General features: G+C 38.4%; 1 protein-coding gene and 1 pseudogene across 1 annotated transcript; one reads left to right on the top strand and one right to left on the bottom strand.

Annotated features, from left to right (window-relative positions):
* Positions 1 to 3,464: 3,464 nt before the first annotated feature.
* LOC148720989 (melanocyte-stimulating hormone receptor-like) lies at positions 3,465 to 10,300 on the top strand (annotated as a pseudogene).
* A 2,122-nt stretch (positions 10,301 to 12,422) lies between these two features.
* LOC148720988 (uncharacterized) lies at positions 12,423 to 13,859 on the bottom strand. The gene is made up of 2 exons (XM_088737343.1): positions 13,590 to 13,859; positions 12,423 to 13,396 (listed from the first exon to the last, which is right to left on the bottom strand). The coding sequence occupies exons 1-2, from the start codon at positions 13,817 to 13,819 to the stop codon at positions 13,204 to 13,206; spliced, it is 423 nt and encodes a 140-aa protein (XP_088593469.1). The 5' UTR covers positions 13,820 to 13,859; the 3' UTR covers positions 12,423 to 13,203.
* Between the last annotated feature and the right edge of the window lie 8,768 nt (positions 13,860 to 22,627).

Raw genomic sequence — 22,627 nt, 5'->3', positions numbered from 1 at the left:
TGCAATCCAGTTTTGATTCCTTGCCCTTAGGTGGCACGGAAAGCCGTAAAAATCTTGAACAAAAGCTCATCTTTCAAACCGGCAGTCTAAATCCCACAGGGATCAATGAACGCTTTTCATTCCACTAATTTATTCATGTTTTTCTCGTTGCCATGCACCCACCAATAACGTAGCTCCATTTTCTGCCTTTAAAAGCACACACAACCCACAATTCCTCTATTCGCTCCGACGAAGGGCTAACGCTCGAAACGTCAGCTTTCGTAATCATTACGGTGGCCAATTTACCATTTCAACTTTGTTGATATATCCAAATTATTTCGTTACTCCCACCGACGCAGCCCCAAACAGTTTCTTTCGAAACTATCAGCCTTTTAGACAAACAGATGACAGTTACATTGTTAGATGAGTTAATCCAGTTTGGAGATTTTTAAGGAAATTTTGTAAAGAAAAAATCATTTCAAGTACTGATGGTGCTGCAAGTTCAGGTGAGACAACATATGTCTTGCCTGAATCAAAGCCGAAAAACTGGAGATGGCTCTTCATTGGACTGGATTGTCAGAAGAACGTGACCAAAATCTGACACGAGGTAGAACGCAGCATATATTTTATGACCAGTGACGTTCCCCTTCGCTAATTGATGGATTACAACAGTAATCAATTAATTTTGTTTGTCTGCAGTCAACATTCGCCTCTCCCTCATAGCTTTTCTTGGCAGCTCTCTTATCCTAAGTGCCGTTCGCAAGGAATCTTCCTTTTATTGTTTGCACGTTAGGGGGGGGAAGATAGTTTGCACAAACTCGCAAAGCGAAGCGTACCTGGAGGATGATAATAGCTTTTTCTTAGTGTACCACTGCCTTACTGATGAACTGATAAATTATGGTGACCAGTAATATAACAGAAGGTGAAAGTGAATATGGTTAAAGTTATTTATTGAGCAAGTTGTTCCTTATATCTTTTAAAGAAAGCGAACGGAAACACTAGAACCACGTCTTAAAATGTTTTTCAAGCGATGGCACTCGCCATAAATACAACAGTACATAAAAGAAACGAAGCTATGCATTCATGCATGGTAAAGGAAAGCTAACCATACTTTTAGTTGGGTTTTGCCCTCTTGTCTAACTTTCTTGTTAACGTTAATAAAGTCTGGTCTTAAGGTTGTGGTGAAGGAGATCTTATTGAAGAATTTGTTTCTTGACGGTAAAACAATTTTGATTCCTTCTTTCTGCAATAAAGCACTTGACGTTACCGTCATATTGCGATACGAGCCGGTCAAAGCTAATGAGGAAGTAAGAAACTTGAATTTGTTCAGCTTAATTGGAAAAATTACCGGCCTTTACTTTGTTTTTAACTCACAAATTGTCTCCGTTTATTTGATAATGTAAATACAAGGCACATCAATAAACGCTGAAAATAATTGGCATGTTTCCCATTTAAAAGGTTTTCGCGCCGGAATTTTTAAAGACTAAACGCTAGTGACAAGGGTGATGACCAAATTAGGGTTCCACCACGTACATCTCAGAAGAAAAACAGACATTTCTTTTGACAAGGTAAGCAGCTCATATAAGGAGTCTTTAAGAAAAGGGAACTCTACTAAGGAAGATTTTTAAGTAAAACAGTAGCCAATTTATTTGTCTACTGTCAACATTCGCCACTCCCTCACAGCTTTTACCGACGTTAGGTCTCCTCAATATGGATGGCTTTTCCATTATTTTGCAAAATGATAATGAAAGCAAAATTTAATAATCTTATCTCCTTGTGCAAATTCCTTTCGAGATTGAACAAATTAAGAATTGGTTCATGCTTTAGCGTGCACTATCGAGTTATGGAGCACGCGGGAAGTTTGGAGAGCACTCAAGAAGCGTAAGAGCTGCCCGAGGCGAGAGCTTTAGAACATAGCCGGTGGAATTGTGCATCAAATCCGACGTGAAAAACGGACAACAATATCAGTTGAAGCGAATCGTGACGGCGCTGATGCCGAGTCTCCTTTTCCTTTGTTTTTCTCTCTTTCTGCCTCATTTAAGAACTCTAGCCCAAGGGAAAAGGTCGAAACATTGTCTTCGTTTTCGGACTAGTAGGCCGAGTTTCTGTTTGTATCCATTATTGTCGCGAAATATATTATTTTTCCCCGCGCTAACAATGGCCGTTTGGACGAAAAAAAAATTTCTGGCGAAGTCGGATTTGCTGACGCTATCAGCGTGCACTATCGGGATTTTGAGCACGCTCACGTATAATGAATTTGATTGCGCGACTCTGCTAGCTTTGTTCTAACACTTAGTAGTGACGCACAACAATTTTAGTTAATAAACATCCCCGCTTCACTTGATTTTTTAAAATATAAGTTGCAGGAATACAAAGTAGGAAACTCTTGCGAAAGAATGAGCTTTACTTAATACTTGAGTGAACGTTATTAAGGAAGTTTCTGTGTAAATGTTTTTAACAAAGTGAAGTTTACGAGACTTTGGCTTGGCAGGTCAAGACAAATATTATCTTTTGCTACATACAACGTCAAACAAACTTTAGGAAAGACGGAACAACTGTTTATTAAGACACGAAATACGATAGATTAATTTCTAGCATAGATAATGTCTCTCGCTTTCGAGAAGCGAAATTTTCGTAGAAAAAAAGTTCAATGACAATCTACAATGTTGCAAAATATGTCTTTTTTTCAATTTTTGGGGCGTTGCGACGGTCTCTATGGACTGAGGAAATAATTATGGCCCCAAATGTAGTCAGAAAATTATTTCGAGTCAAACCAAATCTAATTTAGTTCTTTCCTAAGTAAAGTTTTTCAGTTGACAGTGTCTCAGGTAAAAATTATTCTTCACGCGAAACTGACCCGGTGGAAATAAGAGAGACAGCCGCTTATGACCTATATTAAACACCTTTGTTTCAAAATAGAACTTCCTGTTTTTTTGGTCCTTTTTGATTAACTTGAAATAGGGCAAGTTACTGAAAAGATTTTCCGGTGTGTGATGTGTTCGTAATCTTTCAAACAGACAAAAAAAAAAAAGAACGTTTTGGTCGCACGATTTAACGCTTTAAATTACTCAGTTGATACACTCACGGTTTTGTTGATTGTTTTTTTTTAGGGAAACTTGTTCGCTCTTCGCAAGAAATCTTCTCTTTACCCGCCGACGAAACTCTTGTATTGTTGTCTGGCAACTCCACAAAAATGATATGATATGACTAGCATCCAGTCAGTGAAGGTTTCATGACAGATGTCTCTACATTTGCATTATAGCGTTATTTCTTAACTGACTTACCGCGCAGGTGCTGGTAATTTTTTGATACAACAGAGAGTTTTCTGACGAATTTTAAATGCTTAAACGCAGGTGAAGGATTTTGATTGTGGAAACTCTCTAGAAAATAGGGTTTCATTGATCGTTGGTAGGCGTGTCCTGTCCGAGCCTCATTTCTCGTTACAATCACAAAAAACCTACTAGAAAGGAAGCGAAGATAGAACAATGTCCACAGCAAATCTCAAGAAAGGTGGCACACAGGCGAAAGCATTTGAAGAACTGCCATGCTCCCCTCCTATAGCGGGTGGACTTCAACAAGAATCAGTTTCTTTCGCAGTACTTCACATTCTCCTCTCCATCACAACATTTCTTGGAAATTCTCCCATCCTTGTTGCTCTTCACAAAAAATCTTCCCTTCATCCACCATCCAAACTCTTGTATCGTTGTCTGGCTACAACTGATCTGTTGGTTGGTCTTGTCTCCCAGCCTTGCCGTGCAACGTTTTGGATGTCCACGGTCCACGAACACTGGAATCTTTGTCGATACGCATTTGAGTCCTCCAACACCACAGCCTATGTATTATGTGGAGCGTCTTTGATGACCATAACGGCCATAAGCGTGGACAGACTTCTCGCCCTGTTGTTGGGGCTGAGATACAAACAAATTGTAACTTTGAAGCGCACATACATCATTGTAGCTACCTTTTGGATTGTATCTATTGTTGCTGCTTTATGCTATACATTAGATTTCCGTATACTTATTTGGTCTGTCCCTATAATTATACCATCTTGTTTTGTTATTTCAGTCGCCTCCCATATAAAAATTTTTCAGGGTCTCAGTTATCATCAGGCTCAGGTACAAGATCATGTCCAACAACAGCCGAGCCAACCAAATGCACTGGACATGGCGCGATACAAAAAGGCAGTGTACAGTGCACTGTGGGTGCAGTTAGCATTGGTAGTTTGCTATTCCCCATATTTCATAGTGGCAGCTGTAATCAGTAACGTGAGCACTGAAACGTTTCCGTCAAACTTAGTAGTCATAAGGGAAGTAGCAAGTGTCTTAATTTGCTTTAATTCGACGTTAAATCCATCTCTTTACTGCCGGAAGATTAGTGAAGTAAGACAAGCAGTGAAGCAGACATTCAGACAAGCACTTTGCTGTCCCTGGAGTTAGATCCCTCATGAGTTATATTTGTATTGAAGACTTTCAAAGGTGACCATAAAGTCGCGTTTATTTTCAGAGAATACTTATCTTTGTTATAAGATGGGACGAAACAGCTCAAAGAAATTTTTGCTCGAAGTTCGTAGGTAATCTGCGGAAAGAAAAGCAATAGAAACACGAGCTATATTTCTTAAAAATGTTTTTCGTGCTACTAATTCAAACTTTATTATAATTATATCTAATCATAATCGAAGAAATATATGCATGTATTTTACTGTCATATTTATTCTTCTTTTAAGAAATTTCGAGGTATTTGTTTGTTACGATTAATACATGTCAAATTTTTTATTTCTCGCTAATCAGTGAAAAGCGCTTAATGTTGGCGCCATATATCCAAACGAGCTGGTCTAGTTTCAATCTTCAACTTTTTTTGGTTAGTAGAAAAATATCCGTGATACTTATAAATATGTGAAGATGATTTTTCACCTGCACATGTCAACTGGGTTTGGTAAAGGATCTGAAATTAAATTTACCATCATCAGTTGTAACAGAGTTCTCTTTCAGATCGATCGAGACTAAGTGCGTAGCCTGTAGTACTTGGTAAAAGCGACTGGTACTGGCGTCCAGATTCGAACTAAGATCTAGAATTCGCCGTCAAACCAAAATTTGTCATACTTTGGCTAAAAACGAGTTTTCCCTCTATTTTTGCCAAGTACAATTAACAAATGGTAAACACCACAGCGTACACTATTGAGTTATGGATGCACGCGGGAGGTTGCTAAGCACGAAAGAAGCGTAAGAGTCGCTCAAGGCGATAGCCGAGAGCGACTCTAGCTTTTTGAGTGCTTAGCAAACCTCCCAAGTGCATCGATAACTCAGTAGTATATGCTGTGGTGTTTACCATTTGTTTTATATAGATAGATAGATACTTTATTGGTAAATACTTCGCAGCATGAACTGAATTGCGTATTCACAGATATAAAATAAAAATTACTATGTACATGTATTCATCTTATTAAAAAATACGTAGTTCGTCGTAAGGGGGAACTTGTACATTATTTGTGGTTGTTGACTACTCTGGCCGAAGCAATAAAAAACTGTTTTCAAGTCTATTTGTCTTGCAAAGTGGCAAAGCAAAGGTACGCTCGTGCCTTAACCTACGAGAGCTTACATAACGGGGTGGTAAAAGTTTGCTTAATTTGTGCTGAGGATTGTTCATTATGTTGCGAAAATGTTTCACTTTCACTCACCAAATACAAAATAAAGGCTTTATTGACATAAAGCCTTTATGTCAATAAAGCCTTTAAGACCAATAAAGCCCAAAGACTTTGGCCTGTTTATAGCATGAATTATGCTTGGCCCTACAAGGGCATGAAGAGTTTGTGCCAAAAACTTAACAAATCTTAATAAGCCAAATTTTTCTCAACTGATTTTGATAAATGGGTCACTAAAGTACATACTGGATTTGGTATGAAAGTTATGCGAGAAGGCAGGTGAATGTTATGGTTTTTTGAAAAATGGCAATTTTGGGTAGTGATTTTGACCCTCAAATTTGACTTAACTTTAGCCTCAGGCCCCTCTCTGTCTAATTGCTTGAAAACAAAGTTACATTTATGAAGTGAAAGCTCCACCATAGTAGAGTCCATGGTCAAATTCATTTGGCAACACAATTTACCAATGGAGTTTTATAGCACTTTCAAAATGCCACTTAGGAGGATGAATTTTTGGTGCTCCATAGGCCACTAATGGGACCCCCCCTAAAACTTCAGAACGAACAATCAGAGAAGTGAGCCAAAGTGGCTTTTGAAATATCTTATCACACTCAACTTTTGTACCAAGTTTCAGCCAAATCGGTTGACCACCACTTTTGGCTCCTGGAACACTTTCTCAGACAGGGACACATAAGCCTAATCCCCAGGTCTGGAGGGCTGTGGGACTGTCTTTAGTCTACATCCTACTCCTTGACCTGTCCGGCTTGGGAGGCCCTGCCAGGGGTGTAAACATCCCCGTCGGCATAGCTCCTGGAGTCATTGGGACGCACAAGCCACTCAGCCACGACAAGGCAACAGTCCTAGTGAGTGGACTAAAGTAATATACAGAATAGAAAATACCTCTTGGTTTGTAGATCCAAGCGTTCTGTAAACAATGCCTAAGATTTTATTAGCCTTGCTCACAGCACCATCAACTTGAGCACTTCACGACAGGTCATAGGAATTCAGAACTCCTAGGTCTTTCACATGCTTTACTGGTTTGATTGCAACTCCCATAATATACGAAGGAAACGAGCTGTCGCGGTTATGGGTAATGCGCATTGTTTCGCACTTCTCCGGGTTAAATCTCAACTGGTATAAAGTTGCCCAGTTTGCTAAGTGATCAATGTCGGTTTGAAGGGCTTGAGTATCATTTATGCTGTCAGTGATCTCTCTGTACACTTTCGTGTCATTTGCAAAGAGTTTGATAGTTGACGATATGCTATACGATAGATCGTAAACAACTGCCATCCTCCCCTTATTTGGTTGGAGGGTTCATTAAGAATCAATTCCTTTCTTCGCAGTCCACATTCTCCTCTCCATCACAGCATTTCTTGACTATTCTCTTATCCTCGTTGCCCTTCACAAAGAGTCTTCCTTACATCCACCGTCCAAACTCTTGTATCGTTGTCTGGCAACAACTGATCTGTTGGTTGGTCTTGTGGCCAAGAGTTTCCGTGCAACTTCTTGGATGTTCAAGGTCCATGAACAATGGAATCTCTGTCGATACGCATTTGAATCAGCCTACATCACAGCCCATGAAATATGTGGAGTATCTTTGATGACGATAATACCCATTTACGTGGACAGACTTCTCTCCTTGGTGTTGTGGCTAAGATACAGACAAATTGTAACTTTGAAGCGCATGCTACCAAACTTTGTCATGAATACATCAATTCACTCTTTTTCACAAATGAGTTTTATTAAAGCGTAAGTTTTCGCTTCCTTATCGTCCAGACCTCGCTCTTCTTGTCACAAACTTCCCCATCCCACTCTCTTTAGATGTGTCTAGGCTGCAGCAATCATTACCACACCCTCCCCAACAAAGGCTGTGTTTGTAACACTAATCACTTCCGAAGAAATTTGAATTTCGCGCTCGGTGAGCTGGCTACGCGCCGGTGATTACTAACCTTTGTCTTGTGAATAATAGAAACCCTTTCCTTCGAACAATAGATAAGGACTTATAAGGAGCGAAAGCTTGACTTATTGTCGGGCCAAAATCCTAACCAAAAGTTTGATACGCACTCGTTGGATTTGTCTCTCCGCTATTTCCGCGTTGGTGAATAAAAGAATAGATTAGTATAGGTAATCGCATGGGGCCTCGTAAAATTAAGGATTAATATCACTTGTGTTTTCGGAAGTTGCTGAAATTGCCCGAGTCGCGCAGCGACTCGGGCAATTTCTGCAACTTCCGAAAACACAAGTGATATTAATCCTTAATTTTACGAGGAACCAGGTGATTACTTGTATATAATATAAGGGGCAAAATGTTTTCTTACTGATCTCGCGCAAAACGGGACGCCATTGTTACAAAACAAACAGAAATTTCTTTACCTTGGCAGCCGTTTCTAAGCAATTTTCAGCCAATCATTTTCAAGTAATTTTTCCCGGGGTAATTACAAAAATTAAGAAAAAATCCCCTCTGTCTTGACCAATCACAATTCAGTAATTTTGCCCCTTATGTGATAAAAAGTTAAAATGACTGTAGAGTCGAAAGAAAAGTAGTTTGTATGTGACAAAGATGAAATTAATTATTTGGTACTTGATAAAAACCTCGTACTCAAAACAAAGCCGAGTGTATCGTGGCTAGGTCAGTATGTGTTCATTAAAATATGAAGCACGCAGGAAGTCTGGAGAAAGAGAAAGGTGCACAAAAGTTGCCAAAGACGTAACCAAGAGCCATCATAGTTTCATAAATGATAAACTTATCCCCTCCTTCATTTTCCTTCTCGATCGATAGAATATCATGTTCCCTTCAGCACTGACATAAAGTTTTCATCATCGGAGGACAATTGCCAATCGCTCGAGGGAATTAGAACATAAAGAATTAAGTCACCTGCCGGAAAAATAAAAGCTTGTCTGATAACGTAACATTTACTTAGAATTTGTTGGTGAAAGGAGGAGAACAAATTAAGAATGTAAAAGGAACGACAGTAAACTGCTTTTTCGCCTAATATTTTGCTCTTCTCTTATTTTGTTCTACTCTTGGAGAAGAAACGGAGGTAAAAGAGCCCCAAAATGTTGCTAATCACGCGGTTGAATTCGAATATTTTAAAATAAGGTTGCGTCAGTGGCCATACATCAATTTTAATCTATATATTTATTCGAATTCTTTGATTGATTGACATGGGTTTGACATCCCTAGCTTAGACCCTCTATATTTTAATGTTACTGAGGTTGATAATGAGCCAAAAATTAACTTTACATAAATGATATGGACATTTGATTGACACTCTATCGTTGGAGCAAGGTCAGCTTGCGAGCTGGGTCCTCGTTAACAGCACTGCGGGAAGTTGCTCCTTCGCTCACCAGTTGTGTTGCTCGAGGCCTCAAACTTATTCACCAGCAAGGTACAAAAACTCATACTGAAGCGTTTATAATGAGTGCCTTTCCGTCGGCTAAGTAAGGAGGGATTGTTTATCTCACAGAGAAAACAATATTAATGTTACAGGTGTTTTTATATATCTGACAAGTTAAAGTGACGATTTCTCTGAAGTTTTCCAAACGATTAAACAATGATGAGGAAGTCTCTATATGATCATTAAGTGGGAAGTAAGGTTTTAATGATCGTCATCGTTGTGAAGCTGTTTAGATGATATATTTCTCGTTGCAATCACAGATAGCTTCAATCTAAGAAAAAAGGAAACTAATACAGAATAATGTCGACAACAAATTTCACTGGAGGTGGAACACAGACCAAGATATTTCAAGATCTGTACTGTTCCCCCCCTCTGGTTGGTGGGCTTCCGCAAAAATTTAAAATTTCTTTTCTACCAATCTACATTCTCCTCTCCATCACAGCATTTCTTGGCAATTCTCTTATCCTCGTTGCCCTTCACATAGAATCTTCCCTGCATCCTCCGTCCAAACTCTTGTATCGCTGTTTGGCAACAACTGATCTGTTGGTTGGTCTTGTTTGCCAGCCTCTCAGTGCTACTTATTGGATGTCCGTGGCTGACGAGCAATGGAATCTTTGTCGATACGTATTTGTCGCCGCTTTCCTTACAGACATTGCATTATGTGGAGTGTCATTGCTGACGATGACGGCCATAAGCGTGGACAGACTTCTCGCCCTGTTGTTGGGGTTAAGATACAGACAAATTGTAACTTTCAAGCGCACATACATCACTGTAGCTACCTTTTGGATATTATCTAGTGTTGCTGCTTTACGCTACATATTAGATTACCGTATACTCATTTTATATGATAGTATAATTAAACCATCTTGCCTTGTTATTTCAGTCGCCTCGTATATGAAAATTTTTCGGGTTCCCAGTCATCATCAGGCTCAAGTACAAGATCATCTTCAACAACAGCCGGGCCAACCAAATGCACCGAACATGGCGCGGTACAAAAAGGCAGTGAACAGTGCACTGTGGGTGCAGTTAGCGTTAGTACTTTGTTATGCACCATCCTTCATAGTAACAATTGTAATCGCTGACAGTAAAACATATTCATCACACGTAGTAGTATTAAGGGAAGTAGCAGCTGTCTTAGTTTACTTTAACTCGACGTTAAACCCGTTTTCTTTACTGCTGGAAGATTGGTGAAGTAAGACAAGCAGTAAAGCAAACCATCAGAAAAGCACTTTGCTGTCCATGGAGCTAGATCCTCATCAAATTGATACTTATATTATTTTAAATTTCAAAGCTGAGTCATTAAGTCACGATTTTTATTGAGAACGTTCGTAAGATCTGTCCTTGGATAAGCAAGAAATAAGAACTTCAGCAAAGCGTAAGGGAAAACTGGACTGCCTGATTTATGAAATGTTATTAATAACAAAGAAAAGGCCATGCTTGAACACACAATCAGACTCCATACGCGCAAAACTATTTATTTAATTTAATTTAAACTTGTCACTTTTTACATGCATATTTTACGTTTTATCGCCTTGCACGGTATATATTAAGTTGTCAAATTTTATTCTCTTCTCACTCGAAAATGATGACATGGCGTCATCGAAACGTAGTGTTAAATTTCTTTCACTTATTTCTATCATTAGATCATGTTCGATTAAATCTAATCCTATTCGAATTCTAACTTTGTCATGAAAACAGAGTTATATGCATTTTACTCTCATGTTTAATTTCTTTAACAAAATGTGACGGCATTGGGTAAAACTTTAAAGAGTAGTTACAGCGGAGAGTTCTCGACATATTTTTATGTTAAAGTGCTACTACGATCAAATTTGTGGTTTCGTTTTTTATTACACATTTCGAAAATATATGTAAAAGTGACTTACCGTGCCAAGTTTGGAGTCGAAATATAATCTGGAAGTGTGTTTATTTGCACTACAATTTTCGTAAATGTCCTGCCGCCATTACTCGATTCAGAAAATGACCGGGAGTAGTATTTGAAGGAGTTGGGGCGATATGTGACGTAGAAACATCAATACAGCTAAACAAGGTACACAAACGTGGCTAATTTCGCATTCAGGACAAGATATTTTTGGAAGCTTTAGGAGGTTCTTTCTTCGCTTTTTTGACTAAAGCGAAAGTATGCCTGGTAGATGTTGTGTTGTTCAGGACTGTGGAAACATAAAGAACGATGAATTGGGGATTTATATTCATAATTCTCCTGATTCGGGCAGCGTTAGACTAAAGTGGAAAAGGTTCGCGTCTGTTCATCGGAAGGATTTCAAGCCAGTGGGAAAATTTGCTGTGTGCTCCGAGCATTTCACAAGGGATTGTTTTACGCTTGCTTTTCCGATGAAAGGCATGAAAAGAGAGTAGAAGAAGGGGACGTTTCCAACTATTTGGAAAAAATCCTTTGAAACACTATCAAAGCGGAGTCGACGATCGGTGAGTGAAATTACAATGTATTTGCGCTGTGCTTATCACCATAATATTTATTTCCTCACTTACCTGTGACATGATTTTTTTCTGGCATCGTTGATCAATATTCGTGTAATGAATGCTCCGACTATTTAGACTTCCTGTAACAGCTGCCACGGTTTTGCCTGCTGTTAAGAAGACTTTAACAAACTTGTGCGCGCGCGACTCGCGTGCGCGTGCTTTGAGGTTACGAAGCAATCTCGTAAGCAAATCACGCGGACCCTTTTTTAATGTTGACGTGTGCGATTTTTAGAGAAGAGTAGTTGAAGTTTTTTTTGTTTATCGTTTGGTTGTTGTCGTTTGCCGTAAGACTACAGTTTTCTGTGTTAGAGTAAGTGTCTGTTTGGATTTCCCGTTTCGCTTCCGAATACCTAACTTATATTGAAGTTCGTTTTGGTTCGATTCTTACAAGCGGGACTGTTATGTAAGTGCTAATGTTCCTTTCCTTGAGCTTATATATAGTTTTTTTTTGTGAGTTTGTTTGAGTTTTTAGCTAGCTTTGCATCTTGCCTTTATATCGGAATGTTTGGAATGTTGGTTTGTCTATTCGCATTTAGCTTAGCTTCTTCCTTATAAATTCATATTTCAGTTTACGATAAGTACTTGGATACTACGACTACGTTAAATAAACGATTCAAGGCTTGTCCGTAAAATATATCCTCGCTTCATAGTGTGTCTTCATTTGCGAAACTCATAGTTGTCGTCGAAATTTTGCTTCGCTTGTGTCGGCCGCTACACTTCCCATATGGTTGCATGTGTTTTCATACTTTTCCGCTTTCTTCTCATAGTTACAATAAAACGGGCGTTGGCGAAAAAATGGGTATTTGCGCTGAGTGGACGTGAAGTCAATTCCCCATGTAGCGGCAAGCGAACATCAAGGCCGAATGAAGCGCCGAGAAAATCGCGACCGGAGAAAATAGCAACCAAGCCAGGGGTTATGTTACGGAGACTTATCTTTAATCAATCTCGTAAACTGTAGGCGAATTAAAAAAGGAGACTTATATAATCGATTGTACTCAATTAAAACACGTGGCGACTTAACAGCGTAAATAAATCTAACATAATGAAAAGAACTAATAAATGAACTAAGTGCCACGGCAAACACAAAATATATATACAAATAAAGATGAAAGAGCTTGCTCGAAACGAGATAAAGGAAAATTATGACTAGAAATAGCCGCTAGACGATACGACGGCGGCGAGTAAATAACACACACACTAAGCATAAAATCAGATCAAGAGAAACGCTACCTTGCATAAATCGGGCAAGCTACAAAAGTGAGAACAAACGAATGCAACTTTCATATCGGTCCCTATACGCCGGTGGCTTGAAACCAAAACTTAAGAAGTAAACTTAGGATGGACACTGGACATGAACAGTGAACAGTAAAGGAGCGTACGATGCAACAACTAAAGAGAGAAAAACTATCCGAAAGGCTCAATTAGCAAAGGCCAACTGTAACTGAAATGTTACGCAAACTTCAAGTCACGCAATTAAAGTCACGCATTTACACCCCAATTCCCAGACCTTTCCACTCAAGCGTAAAATTTAGGCAAAGTGAAGCTACATATAAATCCGGCTCTCTATTTTTTGAGATATTACCTTGCTGTTACTTTGAGATTTGACAAAACTCCATAGTTCCCTCCAAGAAATCAGCAAATTTAGAGTTACACGCGAGTCTTTTAAAACGACCAAAAATGGACTTAGTCTGATTTCTACATTCTATAAGTTCGGTTACTGTTTGCGGGTTCTTTTTCTTTTCGTCTGTATTTCAATTCTATTCTCACTGCCTGCAAATGATGCATACATTTTAAGGCAAAGATGTGGTTACACCTTGCTTCCATTTCTAGTTTTGAAGACATCGACATAAAGCTGACAAGGCTGACAGAGCAGTTCGAGCACGAACACCTGCAAAATAATGTGAAAAATTTGTCAAACGAAAGAAAAATAAGTCTGTATAAAATCATTACTTGTCTGACCGCTTTAATAAGACTATCGCCTAAAATCAGGACTACAGTTAATCCCATAGCAACGATTTTACGACGGGTATTTGAAATTGGAAAATACAAATATAAATCTACATTCCATGATAATACCATACCATTCATTCGCTGGCACTTCTCCCGAATATCTTCGCTGAAACTGTTGCTCCTCTTCTTCTTCGCGGTGAACTCTTTCGTTGTAGACCGCGGCTTCTTCCTCATTGGCAAGAGGTTCGTAACTGTCGTCGTACAGCGCAAATTCAGAAAATTCCCCAATCACTTCGTCAATTACAAAACTTTCTTGATCACTTTCAGATGTGCAGGAAGAGGAATCCGACGGAGTTGACATCTTAAACGTCTTATAAACGGCTCTAAACACACAAGCTTTTCTCAAATGCTCAATATTTTGGTTGATGTTTCCACGTAGCAGTGGATAAATCACGTGGTCAAATGCAAGACCGCTTTGAGAGGGCTATTGTTGTGCGAACTTTGTAATGGCGGACGGTATTTACGCACTTTTCAGTGGGAAATTTCCAGCACCCGTACGCAAGTATCGTTCCAGTTTTTCGCTATTTGTATAATTTTGAACATATAGAAAATATTTATGTTGAAAAAACCCGGAAACAAAAACAAAAATTTTCGTCGTAGTAGCACTTTAAGTTAAACAATTTCCACCTTTGTTTGCTTCCCCAGGGAAATTGCTTGATTTTGACACTTTATTGCTCAACGCGCTGGTTAATATTTACTCTCGTCGTCTTGAGGTAAATGAAATTCAATCATCGTGTGGCGCTTTAACAATTCGTAATTCAAACCGTCGTGATCAAAGGAGAATTTAGAGAAATGCACCATTAAAATATTATAAACGACCTTCATTTTGAATATTCTAACCAAGATTGTAAAATTGCAAAAAGTATATGGTTTGGTAGGTTAACATCCTGTCACGGTTTTGTTTAAGATTTTAGTCAGGGGATACAAAAAAAGAGAAAAATAGGCTCCAAAACTTTGTTCATTGCAAATTTAATTCAAAGTTGACATCTGTGACAAAAATTTGAATTTCAGTTATTTGATGCATTCGGAGATTGTCACGAAATTAATGTTTCCTCAGACGATCTCTTGCTTTGACCAAGTAAAGTACCCAGCTTGAACTTTTTATTTTCAGTTCGCTGAGGCTGATTATGTTTCAAGTCTGAACTTCACACAGATCTTTAGTTTAGTATTGAATGCAATAAAGGAAGAACATCTCCACTTAATAATCGGCCGTTAAATGACAATATATCCAAATGTACCACTTAATTCATCTCTTATAAAGGGTGACAAGAAAGAGTTCCCTTATGGTATTGTCAAACACAAATATCGCCGATGTCTTTGTTTTTGCCAACGATAATTCTTTTTAGCGAAACTCTACTAATTGAGAAGAAAAAGCTGGTCTCGGCCCACTCGTAACTGTTTAGAAGTTCAGCTGCAGTTGCTATTCGGAATAATCAAAGAGAATTTAAAAGAAGTAAAAATTTCCTGGATAAACTCCTAAACCGTATTGAAGAATTGCATGATATACTACATCTTTTAAGCAACAGATTCACGCACTCGTTTGGTTTGTTCATCAGCTAGTTCCCCGTCGATTAATATAATAACAGATCTAAAGTAAAAAAAAAAAAATTATGGGCTTGAAAGAAAAGTAACTATAGAACGAGTACAAAATGAATAATTTGGTATTCGATAAAGCCTAGACTCAAAACGAGGTCGGGTCTGTCATGACTAACTGATGTCTCCTAAATTTTGAGTTTTAACAATTATTCAATGGTCTGTGTGCGATATGAAGCATGCGGTAATTTTACAGTCGAGCTTGAAAGACTGGTAAGAGTTGGTAATAGGCGGAGCAGTACGCAACTTAATATTCACAAGTGATGATAAAATTAAAAAAACTAGAATCAAAAGAATTGTTCATCGAGTCTTGAAAAGTTATGACCACCCATCCCTTCATTTCCATCTCCATCAATAAACTATCATGTTTAATTCAATATTGGATAACAACTTTCAATGCGAATAGAGAATTGTCAATCGCTCAAGAGAATCGCAACAAGACTTCAATCTCTTGCCACATAAAAGAAAACTTGCTTCATACCAAAATATTCGCTTCAAATTATCCGGATGAAATGATCCAGGTAAAGAGGGACTCTAGGGAGAATACTTTCAAAAGTAATTGGTGTCACCCTCTTAAAATAAAGGTTATTATTATTATTATTATTATTATTATTATTATTACTATTATCATTATTATTATTATCTGTTCAGTGCATTGTAAAAACTGAAGCAGGTGTCTATAATCTCCTTTTATTGCTATTTCATACGTGAGGCACCTGATGGATTCCGGAAAAAGTTAATCAGTTTTTGAAAGAACAGAAAATTTCCGAACACATTTTGAAAGAATAAAGGCTGGTGAGGTGGTCTTTATGTGGCTAAATTTAAAGAAGTGAGGTTTAAGCGATCGCGGCTTGGTGTCTGCAGTTTACACAAATATTTCTCCTTGCAATCACAGATACACGACAAGAAAAAGAAAACAGATAATGTTGACAACAAATTTCACTAGAGGTGGAAAGTAGACGAAAACAACACAAGAACTCCTATGCTGCCCCCCACCCCCCCCCCCCCTTTAGAAGCTGGACTTAAACAAGAATCAGTTTTTATCACAGCACTTAACATTCTCCTCTTCCCAACAGCATTTCTTGGAAATTCTCTTATCATTGTTGCCGTTTACAAGGTATCTTCCCTCCATCAGCCGTCCAAACTCTTAGCGACGAGACAGTAGTTAGAACGTACCGGTTCTAAGACAATAGCGTATCCACACTTGAAAATTAGAAGGAAATGTATGGGAAAATGTGCAAAACTGTGTTCACTAGAAATTGAAATGAAGTATTTTAGATATAAGCTGGCATCTCTGATTATAATTTCAATTTCAATTTCAGTAGTTTGATGCTTTCGAGTTTCCAGTTTTTTTCTTAGACCAAGTGAAATCGTCAGCTTTTATTTTTCTTTATTTCTAGTTTACCGGGGTTGATAATGATCAGTCAAGTTTAAAGTTCATGCAGATGATATGGACATTTCAAAAGCACCCTATCAAATTAAGAGAGATGGTTTGTGGCTCTTCTAAAAATGATACGATAGATGTCTCTATATCTGGCTTACCTTTTATTGCTAATTCATACCATTTAGGGTATGAAGAAAGTAACTTTTTTAACACGGTAGACAGTTTCCGGAGACATTTTAAATCCCAATTTTAATATTGAGCTCGAAAGACAAAAAAAAATGATAATAAATAAATTGTTCATCGAGTCAGCGATACGATTGGAAAACGCATCCCTTTATTTTCCATCTCTATCAATTAATTGTCATGTTGGGAAATAACTGTCAGCATTACCCAGCGAGAATTATTGATCGCTGAAGCCAATCACAGGAAGAAAACTTCAGTAAATTTCCTCTTCCACGGAGGTTCACCTGATACGAAAGTATTTTCTTGGTCTTACATATTGTGTTCAAGACATTGGAACTGAGAAAACAAATTTGATCTAGGGTCTAGTTGGTTACCTTAGGCTTGTCATTATCAGGGATACTCACTATGAGTTCGCTGGCAAAACGAGGAGAATAAACAAAGAATGACAAAATAATTGTAGAAAATGGTTTGCTGGTGTAATACTTTGCTTTTGTGGCAATTTCGTCTAAGGTACTGGTCGGATACGTAAAGATGACTGAAAAGCTGCAAAGCGCAATTAACTACACGGGTAAATTCAAATACTTGAAACAAATTCGCAGCTGCGACCAAAATTTGAATTAAAACATTTTGATCCGTTCGTGAAACTCAATTTATTCTAAGACCGCAAAAAATCGCTAGTTTAAATTATCTGTCAAACTTGCTGAGGCTGATAATGATTAATTTTTCAATTCCGAAAAAATAATATGAACATTTGATTAGCATCCTGTCAGTGGAGGTTAATAACAGATGTCTCCATATTTTAGTATTTTTTCTCAAATGAGGTACCTCGCATGTTCCGGCCATTTTTTAATACAACAGATAATTTTCTGGCGCATTTTAAATGCTTAAACGCTGGTGAGGACTTTTAATTGTGGACATTGTTTAGGAAGTAGGGTTTCAGTGAACGATGGTAGGCGTGTGCTGTTTGGACCTCATTTCTCGTTGCAATCATAGATAACTTGCCAGAAAAAACGAAACGAACACAGAACAATGTCCCAAACAAATTTTACAAGAGGTGGAACACTGACCAAAACATTTGGAGAACTGCGATGCTCCCTTTTATTGTTGAGTGCTAAGCAAGAATCAGTTTCTTTCGCAGCAGTTAACATTCTCCTCTCCATCACAGCATTTCTTGGCAATTTTCTTATCCTTGTTGCCCTTCACAGAGAATCCTCCCTTCATCCGCCGTCTAAACTCTTGTATCGTTGTCTGGCAACAACTGATCTGTTGGTGGGTCTTGTTACCCAGCCTCTCGCTGCTACGACCTGGATTTCCGTGGTCCACGAACAATGGAATCTTTGTCGATACGCATATTACGCCGTCTACCTCACATCCATAGCATTGTCTGGAGTGTCGTTGATGACAATAACGGCCATAAGCGTGGATAGACTATTCGCCTTATTGTTGGGGCTGAGATACAGACAAATTGTAACTTTGAAGCGCACATACATCATCGTAGCAACCTTTTGGATTGTATCTAGCGTCGCTGCTTTATGCTCCATATTAGATTACCGTATAACCATTTGGTATACCTATATAATTATACCATCTTGCCTTGTTATTTCATTCCTCTCGTATATAAACATTTTTCGGGGTCTCAGTCATCATTGGGCTCAAGTACAAGATCATGGCCCACAACAGCCGAGCCAACCAAATGCACTGAACACGGCGCTATACAAAAAGGCAGTGTACAACTCACTGTTGGTACAGCTAGCACTAGTAGTTTGCTATGCACCATACTTAATCATGGCGGCAGTAGTAATCGGTGACGATAAAACGTATTCATTAGACTCAGTAGTCATAAGAGGAGTAGCAGGTGTCTTGCTTTACTTTAACTCGACGTTAAACCCGTTCCTTTACTGCTGGAAGATAAGTGAAGTAAGACAAGCAGTGAAACAGACAATCAGAGAAGCACTTTGCTGTCCATGGTTTTAGAGTTAGGTCCCCGGTTTCTTAAGGTACACTCCAATGGACAGTTTTCATAGCTTAGTAAAAACCTCACGATTAGTACCAGCCAGAGAGAACGCTCGTCAGATATGTTGTATGTTGGATATATAGGAAGAAATTAGAAACTTATGAAAAAGTCTGTACATAGTGCAGAATGCTTATGAATTTTAGAGATGTATAATATTGCTTGACTAATGCTAGCAATGTGTAAATTAGCATATGGAATAAAATTGAAGTTACTGGTTCTTATAGAGTTCTTTTCACCGCACTTTTGATGATATTTATTAATCCTCCTTACTCAGCTCTGAATGAATTTCTACATAAGAAGACTGAGCTTTTAATAAGTTGTAGCATAACAATACTATCACATTTGTCCATGTGTTTGACTCTTGATACTAATTCATTCCTAGATTAAGTTGGCTGAACAGAGTTTTTGATACCTTTGTTTCTTTCACCATTTTCTCTAAAACCCTTGATCTCTCGGTCACCAAAATTGGCAGCAAGCAAGGTAGCAACACAAACTTTGTTTTTTCGATCAAATTTATCCCAATTCGTTCATTTTACTTCTCGATCAATGGATTATTATGTTAACTTTAGCATTATAATAAAAAATTCATTATCAGAGGACAATTGCTAATATAATCGCTTGAGAGAATTACGACATGAAGAATTCAGTGAGCTGCCTTATACGTCAAAGCTTGTTTGATACCAAAATAATTTACTTGTCTTTTCGCGAACAAGACGTTGGAAGCGAAGAAATTTTATAACTACGATATAATAGGCAAACTTTGGCTTATTAATATCCAGGAAAATCACTAAGAATATTCATTTGTTGGCGAAAGGAGGAAAACAGATAAAGAATGCAAACGAAAGCGGCAGAAAATTGTATGTTCGCGTCATTTTTTAGCTCTTCTTTTGCTTTGTTCTACTTTTGTCGGAGACGAAACGGAGGTAAAAGAGCCACAAAATGTTACTAATTACACTGTTGAATTCGAATATGTTAAAGTAAATTTGCATGTGTGGCTATACATCAATTTCAATTCGTTATAGGCATTTGAATTTCCTTGACTGATTGATATGGGTTGGAAATCCTTAACTTGAATATTTTTTTTTTTAGCCTGCTTAGGCTGATAATGATTCAAGCCTCAACTTTACACAAATGATATGGACATTTGATTGACACCCCATCAATGAAACTAGGTCAGCTTGCGAGCAGGTTCTTGTTATTAGTTTTGCGTCGCTCTTTTGTCCACGAGTCGTGTTGCTCAAGGCCTCAAACTTATCATTCACGAGCGAAGTAACTCGTACTGAAGCGTCGATAATGGGCCCGTAGGCTAACTTAAGAGGGATTTTAGGTCGTACAGAGAAAACAGTAATTATGTTACAGGTGTTTTTATGTATTTGCTTCCTTTTCCAATTTTATACGGGGTGTACCTGACAAGTTAAAGCGACAATTTCTCTGACATTAGTCGAACGAATAAGCAATGATGGGGAAGTTATATGACTATTACGTAGGGAGCTCTTTTTTTTAGTGATCGTCGTCGTTGTGTAGCTGCTTAGATCAAATATTTCTCAAAAAAGGAAAAAAAGAGAGGAATACAGAATAATATCGACAACAAATTTTACTCGGATGGAACACAGACCAAGACATTTCAAGAACTGTATTGTTCCCCCTCTCTGGTTGGTGGGCTTCAACAAGAATTTAAAATTTCTTTCCTGACAGTCAACATTCTCCTCTCCATCACAGCATTTCTTGGCAATTCTCTTATTCTTGTTGCCCTACACAAAGAATCTCCCCTTCATCCGCCGTCCAAACTCTTGTATCGTTATCTGGCAACAACTGATCTGTTGGTTGGTCTTGTTACCCAGCATAGTTGTCGTTGCTAGTTTTTGGCTTTCTGTGACTCACGAACAATGGAATCTTTGTCCATACGCATTTGAAGCCTCCTCCCTCACAGGCTATACATTATGTGGAGTGTCTTTGACGACGATGACGGCCATAAGCGGGGATAGACTTCTCGCCCTGCTGTTGGGGCTACGATACAGACAAATTGTAGCTTTGAAATGCACATACATCATTGCAGCTGGCGTTTGGATCGTATCTAGTGTCGTTACTTTATGCTATACGTTGGATTACCGTTTACCCATCCTGTATTTTTCTCTATTAATACCATCTTGCCTTGTTATTTCAGTCACCTCTTATATAAAAATTTTTCGGGGTCTCAGTCGTCATCAGGCCCAAGTACAAGATCATGTCCAACAACAGCCGAGCCAACCAAATGCATTTAACACGGCGCGATACAAAAAGGCAGTGTACAGTGCACTGTGGGTGCAGTTAGCATTAGTAGTTTGTTAGGCACCATACTTTATAGTGACAATTGTAGTCGCTTGTAGTAAAACGTATTCATCACACTTTGTAGTCCTAAGGGGAATAGCAAGTGTCTTACTTTACTTTAACTCGACGTTAAACCTCTTTCCTTTACGAAGGGGGCCCTGGGGCCTCTGGGAAACCGCAAAACCGGAGAAAAAAACCTCCAAAACCGAAAAACCGACGAAAAAAGGCAGCAAAACCGAAAACCGCATGCAAACCTGACAAAACCGCTACATTTTCACCTTTAAAGGGGTCAAAAAGGAAAAACCGAAAACCGCATCAGAGTTTTCGTGGAAACCGAAAACCGAATGCAAAAACACGTAAGATCCGCAAACCGCTCTCAACATCAAAACCGAAAAACCGAAAAACCGAACCTTTTTGGCCCAAAAACCAAAAAACCGATCCAAAAAACAGTGAAAACCGCAAAACCGAAAATCCCAAAGCCCCCCTCCTTTACTGCTAGAAGACAACTGAAGTAAGACGAGCAGTGAAGCAAACAATCAGACAAGCACTTTTCTGTCCATAGAGTTAGGTCCTCCTCGAGTTATATATAGTACTTTTAAAGCTGAAAGTGATTACACAATTATTGTATGAAAACGCCCGTCAAATATGTTATTAGATAGGAAGAAATCAAAAGCTCAAATAATATTTTTGTTCGAGGTCTGTACGCAGTCTGTTGTGCATAGTGTATCCGTTGATCTATGTTCTTTTGAGTTGTGAATATCTTCCCCGCTAATTTATGTTTTTTATGTTGATTAATGTCAATCATTGAACAATACTATTGATTTCTGTAACGCAAGGCCATGTGGGGCTCCCACTTTTAATCGAGTATTCATTAAAACAAAATGGCTTGTTGTGTGCACTAAATAGCTTTGTTTTGTACTGAAGTAGCTGAAAGAAATGCAATGAAACACCAACCATATCTCTTCAAGAGTATTTTTCGTGCTAGCTAGCTACCAATGTTCATGAATACGGCAAGGTATAATCGAAGAAAGATATGCGTGCATTTTACTTTCACGTTTAATCTTTTTTTTTTTAGCAATAGAAAATTGTTGGATAAAACTTCAAAGAGAAGTTTAAAAGAGTTTTTTAAATTCAACGTTTTTTCTTAACTCAAAGAAAGAGGCTTGTTATCGACGCCATATTGCCAAACGAGTTGCATTTGTCGATGTTTAGTCTCGAATTTGTTTTGTCGTCCCAGAAAAATTTCCGTAATGCTTATGAATATGTAAAGATGGTTCCGTTGCTTGTGTATGTTAACAAACTTTAATAATACGTGTGAAATGAAATTGACCACAACCGGTTGTTTCAGTTTCTTTATTTCTAGCTTGCTGATGCTGATAACGATTCAAGCCTCAACTTTACACAAATGATATGGACATTTGATTGACACCCTGTCAATAAAACTGGGTCAGCTTACGAGCTAGTCCTCGTTATTAGCATAGCGGCACGTCACTCCTTTGTCCGCGAGTCGTGTTGCTCAGGGGTTAAACTTATTCACGAGCAAAGTAACTCGTACTGAACCGTTGATAATGAGTGACTTCCCGAGGAGGAATTGTTTGTCGCACAGAGAAAACAATGATAATGTTCCA

The sequence above is a fragment of the Stylophora pistillata genome, chromosome 11 (genome assembly GCF_964205215.1).
Source record: "Stylophora pistillata chromosome 11, jaStyPist1.2, whole genome shotgun sequence".
NCBI lineage: Eukaryota > Metazoa > Cnidaria > Anthozoa > Scleractinia > Pocilloporidae > Stylophora > Stylophora pistillata.
The sequence above is the reverse complement of the archived record's forward strand: the minus strand, read 5'-3'. Positions and strand labels throughout refer to the sequence as shown.

What these genes read in the sequence shown, in the direction of transcription:
- LOC148720988 (XM_088737343.1), bottom strand. Translation starts at nt 13,819, where the DNA reads ATGTCAACTCCGTCGGATTCCTCTTCCTGCACATCTGAAAGTGATCAA. An exon ending in GAAGTGCCAGCGAATGAATG is followed by an intron (nt 13,397 to 13,589) that starts GTATGGTATTAT and finishes ATTATTTTGCAG; the next exon opens with GTGTTCGTGCTCGAACTGCT.